The sequence below is a fragment of the Cyprinodon variegatus genome, unplaced genomic scaffold (genome assembly GCF_000732505.1).
Source record: "Cyprinodon variegatus isolate N-32 unplaced genomic scaffold, C_variegatus-1.0 Scaffold837, whole genome shotgun sequence".
NCBI lineage: Eukaryota > Metazoa > Chordata > Actinopteri > Cyprinodontiformes > Cyprinodontidae > Cyprinodon > Cyprinodon variegatus.
This window is the reverse complement of record NW_015151290.1, coordinates 19,951-26,915: the sequence shown is the minus strand read 5'-3', so window position 1 is coordinate 26,915 and position 6,965 is coordinate 19,951. Positions and strand designations below refer to the sequence as shown.

At 38.7% G+C, this 6,965-nt stretch overlaps 1 protein-coding gene across 2 annotated transcripts in view; it reads right to left on the bottom strand.

Annotated features, from left to right (window-relative positions):
* klhl5 (kelch like family member 5) overlaps positions 1-6,965 on the bottom strand; it is a 46,327-nt gene that overhangs the window by 37,898 nt on the left and 1,464 nt on the right. Inside the window, exon 2 of one of the 2 annotated variants that reach the window (XM_015397073.1) lies at positions 1,364-1,537. In XM_015397073.1, the coding sequence (XP_015252559.1) occupies positions 1,364-1,537 (174 nt within the window). Of the gene's footprint in view, positions 1-1,363; positions 1,553-6,965 lie in introns of both variants that reach the window. The other variant, XM_015397072.1, reaches the window with a different exon arrangement.

Genomic DNA, 6,965 nt, shown 5'->3' with positions numbered 1-6,965 from the left:
ACATGCAAAGAGAAGGAATAAACACTAATGTGTGCCATATATTTGGGCCCAAGGGTGCTCTATTTACGCATGTAACATGTTAAACATGTGCATAAAAGCAAGAGAGATAAAGGCAAGAAGGGAGCATTGCCTTAGAGAGGAGCCACGTGTGCATTTTGCACACAAACACACAAGACTGTTGTGACTATAGCATGACTCAGCTGATTTATATAGGTTCAGTGCAGAGCTAAAACAGGAGTTCTTAGGAGCAGGGCTGTTCTTCTGCAGTGTGTTTTCTGTGATCTTGTGTGCATGTATGTGGATACAGATGTATGTAAAACCTTTCAGAAGTATTTACATCCTTTAAGCTGTATTACATTTTGTCATGTTGCAAACATAAACTTCGGAATATTTAATTGAAAACTTTAAACTATAGATAATATGGGGCACGATTATGAAGTTAAAAAGAACAAATAGAGAATCGAAAAACTATAGCATGCATAAGTTTAGCCCAAAGAGACTCATTGCTTGGTACATTCTCGAGAACTCTGGCTTTAAGATCAATGCCCTGCTGGAAGGTGAACCTCCACTGCAGAACAAAAACATCCCCACAGCATGCTGCTGCCCTCACCATGCTTTATTTTGGGATGCGATGTTTAGGAGAAGAGTTTCAAAACATTTCAGCCTGTGATCCCAAAATAACTATGCAACAGACTGGTGACCACTTAAAAATACATATGACTACTTTACGCAATAATCGTTTATACATATGAACAGAAGTAATGGTATTCATTTTTAAATAGATTTCTTTTATAATGAGATTAAATTTTTTAACTCATAATATTACATTTTTAAGTTCAACATTTAATTATTTAATTGTGCACTTTGCAATTTAATGGTATGTTTATTATCTGAATCATGTATTAGATAAATAAATCTATTTTATGGCACGTTTATTTATTTTATAGGACCTTGATATTTAGTATTTTTTCTCCTACAACTCATGACCCCGCCCACTTTGGGAGCCCCTGGTTTAGGGTGATGTACAGTGTTGGTTTTCCACCTCAACTAAGTTTAAATCTCTAGGTGCTGTTTTTTTACACATGAATAACTTGTGCATTTTTTTGAGCTTTTTAAGTGACCTAGTTGTACTAGATTTTATGTAGAAGCATCGGGGCAAATAGGGCGGATCTTATTAGAAGATCTGTTTAAATCACTGTGCTTACTTTCCTCAGGGTCCACAACTAGATTTGAACGACTCGCTGTGTGATCAAAAACTCAGGAAAGAAGTGTTTGTCTTTTTTTTCATGGTGTTTTAAAATTCACAGATAAAAACTATAACCTTACTCTCTACTGTGCCACTATAGCACTCGTTTACCCTCACCTGTGTGCAGGTATCCGCCTTTCTCCAGCCACCAGAATGACATCACATAGCTGCCTGCTCCTCAGGTAGCCCTCCATCTTGTGGAAAGTGACATCAGCATGAGACATAGCAGTAAATAAGGACTCCTCTGGACAGGCGCATGGCTCCATGGACACGCATGAGGACAGGGTTGCGCTGCTGTTAGATGTCCTGCGGGAACACACGCAGGCACAGAGAAATTACTGAGTGTAAAACAAGCCCAGAAAGCTACATATAAAATGAACTAGATTTGCCTCTTGCCGATTTTGTTTTGTTCGCAACACAAACAGCAGCTGGTCTGGGGTTTCGATATCAACACATTTCCCTTTGCATCATTTCCTCACATGTAGTCACATTTCTACAGGCTTACCATATGTTACCAGGAGTATACAAAAGCCCTTTAATGGCTCAATTACCAGGAGTAAATGGACAGATAAATTCAACCCACTTTAAAAGAGAACTTGGCAATTAAATCACTGCAGGAGCTGAGTCTGATTCATTCTGCCGGTTTCCTTCTGTCTATTACCATAAAAAGGTTTTTCCACCTCAAGACCTTATTTTCCATTTCTTAGGTTTTATTTTCAAATCAGAAGCTGACAAGGCCTGGGTGGTAGTTTAATTACACAGAACTATGTCAAATATGTGGAAAAACAGCCTTTTTGTGGCTTTTCAAGAGAAGTGGGGGGTGAAAGCTGTACTTTGGATCAGAAAACAACAGCTAAAGAGGCAGGATTGGCCCGTAAGCATATATAAAAAAAACTAAACATTTCAAGGACAAAACCATTTCAATAATTCAGTTGTGACAGTAATGACCCTCTTTTACATATTTGCAGTGTCTTTATGTTAGTCTGACTACAGCTCTGGGTGCTGGAAATCACATGGGGTAGAATAAAATGACGGATCAGGAGAAGCGCATAGAACTGGAAAGACCAAAGACATCTAGTCATTATCAGATTCTTCAATCATATAGAATGATCCTATAATGTATTGATTGGCAAATTTAAACATTTGCAACTTGATTAAATAAAAGCCTTATTTTTTCCTGGAAGATAAATATTCCAAATTTAATATATTAATAGAAATGTAGTTATTCTTCATAAGGAATAAAAGTTGCCTATGATTTATTACCTACACTGATCATGAGGAGTAATGCTCTGACACATTCCTAAATTAGCAGCAGTCTCTGCTGCTGCTTTCAGCTCCATATAACAGATGTCCCATCTTTCTGTTTTAGATTTATCTTTTTATTTTGTTTTGTTTTTTTCTTTCAGGCAAGCAGACAGCAACCCCCCCCTGTTGGCTACCCACTCAACACAAAACACTGCAGCTTGACAGTGAAACCAGAGCTCCGTGTCGCTGAGATTCAAGAAACCGCTTTGGAACCGGTTCTTTCCATGTTTACACAAGTTCAAGGACTTTCCAAATGGTACGCTGGCAGTGCAGCAATGATGAATTGGCCGCTATACATTAGAGAAATTTATAAAATCAGTCTCATAAGAAGAAAAGCTGTTCTGGATGTTCAGCATCCACTGGGCCATCTAACAGATAGCGACACAGAGGATTCCACTGCCACAGTGTGGGGGGGTGTCTTTTATTTTGTTACACTTAACTTATAGAACAGCTGTCCTGAAGACCAGGTAGCAATGAGTTCAGATATTTTCTTTTAAAACAAACTAAAAACAAAATCCTTTAATTATTTAAATCAAGTTTATAGCAAGTTAGTTATCAGTTAGTGTTGTTATTTTCTGCAAGTTTAATCAACTTTTACACAATACATTTAAAATGTCCCTTTTTATTATTAAAGGTGATAATGAAGAACTGCGATATAGTTTAAAAATAATGTTCAAAATTCGTTATTATATGCACTAACTATTATATGGTCTAACTAGTGTTTTTATTATATCAATTCATCAATTTTAATCTGATTCTTTAAGTAACTTAAAAATAATTCTCCACTGTTTAGGTGCTAATCTAAATGATTACTTATCAATTATACCTCATCTGTATGACTGAGTTCCTTTTGCTTTTTATTCCTCGTTTGCTCTGATGATCCATATTCACCTTTTTTATGCGTCTTTGATCATCGAATTTTGTGTGTATTTATTATCTACATATATGCCTTTCAGTTTGTAACCTCTGTGAAGCAACTTGTGTTATACCTTAGTCTCTGTAAATGGTTTTATAAACAAAGCTTGACTGAGTCACGTATGCACACACTCATACCCTAAGGGTGGAGAGAGAGAGACCAGCTACGTATGCATTTAGACTGGAGGAGGAAGGGAGACAATCCGGTGAAAAACTCATGAATGCCTTAGAACATGGAAGCTACACATAGAAACAACCCAGGCTGAGATTAAAACCGACAACCTTCTACAGTTGATCTGATAATACAATTTCAAACTTGATATCGATAGCAAGGAAAATATTCATATTTATTTGATAGAATGGGAATAAAAAATGCCATATAATTAAAAACATCAAAACATTTTTTTAAACATGAAAAACCCACTCTTTTCTGCCTCAACATAGAACGTGAGATTCCTGATCGGGACGTGGTCATGAGAGGCTAATCAACCCTTGTGTAGGTACTACGCTATGCAGGATGCCTGATGAAGCTGAAACGACCTGAAAAAAATTCTTTCATGCATGAAAAATCATCCAAAAAAGGCTAAATAAATTAATTAATAAATTAATCTTATGGTATATTCCCACCCTTATGGCTACCACAATCAGAAATGGAGTTGTACATACTGTGCTTCACCATTTATTAAAATGCATGTATAAATGACACCTGTAAGGAGACATGCTTACAATGTATTTAAACTCAGGCTTTCAGTAGTGCAGTAGAAAGTTGGAACAGAGCAGCTGTGAGAGAATTCAACATTTATTTGGAATTGAGGTAATTTTTTAACGTGCAAAAAAACTAGAAATCTATAATTAACAAAAGCAAAAATATGCAAATAACACTCATTTATAATAGAATACAATAGAACAGAAAATCCCTTTATTGTCCCACAATGGGGAAATTCTGCTGTAAAAAGATAAATCTTTCTGCCACGCTTTATGCCGAGTGGGGTCGCGGAGGTGCTGGTGCCTATCTCCAGCCATCAACGAGTGAGAGGCGGGGTACATCCTGGACAGGTCGCCAGTCCATCGCAGAGCAACACAGAGACAAACAGGACAGACAACCATTCATGTACACACTCACACCTAAGGAGAATCTAGAGAAGCCATTTAACCTAAGGAGTACCCAGAGAGAATCCACGCATGCTCAGGGAGAACATGGAAACTCTATACAGAAAGACCCCGGGCCGGGAATGAAACAAATGAAATGGTCACAAAACTGTGGACCCTAGAAAAATGTATAAGAATAACATAATAGTGAAGAGTCTTTCTGGATGGAGCTGCATGTTCTCCCTGAGCGTGGGTTCTCTCCGGGTAATCCGGCTTCCTCCCACAGTCCAAAAACATGAATGTTAGGTTAATTGGCTTCTCTAAAAATTCTCCCTAGGTGTGGGTGTGTGCGTGAATGGTTGTTTGTTATTTAACTATGATAGTAACTGTGCAAAATCAGCATGAATGTAACAACTTATTGAGGTTGTTGGGAACAGTGGTGGTTATAGAGTCTTACAGCTGTTGGGAGGAAGGATCTGTGATAACGTTCCCTGGTGCATTTAGGGTGCAGCAGTTCTGCAACAGCTTCATTCAGGGGGGTGATATTATCCAACAGACATATTAATTCAGTTAGGATCCTTTTGTTTCCCACCTCCTGCACGGATTCCAGAGGGCATCCAATCACAGAGCTAGCTGGTACTCCACGTTTGTGGTGACCGACCAACTTTAATAATATTACTGCCACCTACAGGGCTGGAGTGAGAAAGTCCACATCTCACAATTAAATAAAATAGTATCCAAGTTTATTGCCTTCGCGATTTGAAAATTGGGACATCGATGTGGTTAATGTTGATAAGACAATGTCAGATCAGTGAACCATTTTTAAAATTATAACATGTTACCCTGTGGATTGTTAAAACATATTTTACACCACCATTAACAAACAAAAAAGGGTGTGCATACGGAGAGCCTAGAGGATATTTATTGCTTGTGTAGTCTGATGTGTGTTTTGTGTGAGTCCCATTTTACTCTGGCTCTGTCTGCTCTGTGTCCTGTCTCCACTTCTCCAGTTAATCTCATCATTCGCTCACTTCATTCCACCTCGTATCATCATCCATCCATTCCTCCATCCATTTCCCCTCTTCCCACATCTTCAACCAACCCTTTGAGGAGGCATTCTGGCTCGCTTCCCTGCCCTCAAGTGTGCAGAGCTGTGTGTGCACGTGTTTTTAAAAAGTGTGTATGTAGATGAATGGTGTGGCTAAATACTGCCAGAGGGGACAGCTTTGAAGTGGGGGAACGCTGCCTTCCAGTCCCCTTAGCCGAGTCTGGCAGCCACTTAACAGGGACATAGAGAGACGGAGTGGGAAAAGGAGAAACAAGAGAGAGTCTCACCACAGAGCTGGATTTGTTTTAAACCCCCTGCACAAGTCGAGGGCATTCATCCAAACGTCGTATAGTCTCCAAACACACAAATGCACGTCCAGCCACCTTACAGCATGAAAAAAAAGATAAACTCTGGACAGAAGGTGGGAGATGGTAAGTCAATGAGGCACACTAATGATAAATGTGGGGTGTGAAACTAGAGGAAAACAACAGGATACGATGAGATTCTGCCACCCTGGTTCATGGACCATTAAATTATACACAGATGATCTCTGTGGAGGCGATAAGCTGCATTCAGAGCAGTATGAATATATGCATAAAAAACAAAAACAAATACACCACTCACTGTATACACATGTATGAACCAAAGACTAACGGCTGCGTTGGTATGGCAACCATAAAACGTGCAGGGATGCAGCTGGATGCCTGTGGATGTAACATGAATGCATCAGATCAAACTCTGTTACACCTGTGTTGTCTGTTTTGAAGTATTTTTTTTTTCTTCCAAGCTTTGCTTGACACAGATAATATACCCTTCACGTAAAAAAATGCAGTTCTCTTAACTGACAGAATTATAGATTAACAGTGACAACAAAGAGGCTTAAAATAAAAAAGCCTCAGATATTTGAGTTTCAGAAAGTACATCAGTTTGGTCATCTGAAAGCTCTTTCAAAAGCTGTGTGTAGGTAGCTATAGGGGGGATTGTGAGTGCATGGTGCCCTGTGAATCATTTCAATTATCTGATGATGATCAGATCAGGCCACTGATAGGAGGCTTGTGAACACAGAGATCTTTTACAGACTAATAGACCAGCAATACCGCCTTTCTCTCTACCTTCACTTCTAAAACATACCATAGTTGCATGTAAAAAGATAAGAGCTACTATTTTTCCCAAGTCCATGCCACAAATTAATTAAATGTCCCTGAACACCAATACAGCCAAATCTTCGCACTGGTGTAATGTAGAATTATAACAATAGATTTGCACTCATCAGGCTACTGCAGTTTTCTTCAAGGTCTGACCTGCAGGTTTTAATGTTTGCAACACATAAAAGGAAAATGTGTCTTGTGTTCTTCATGGAGG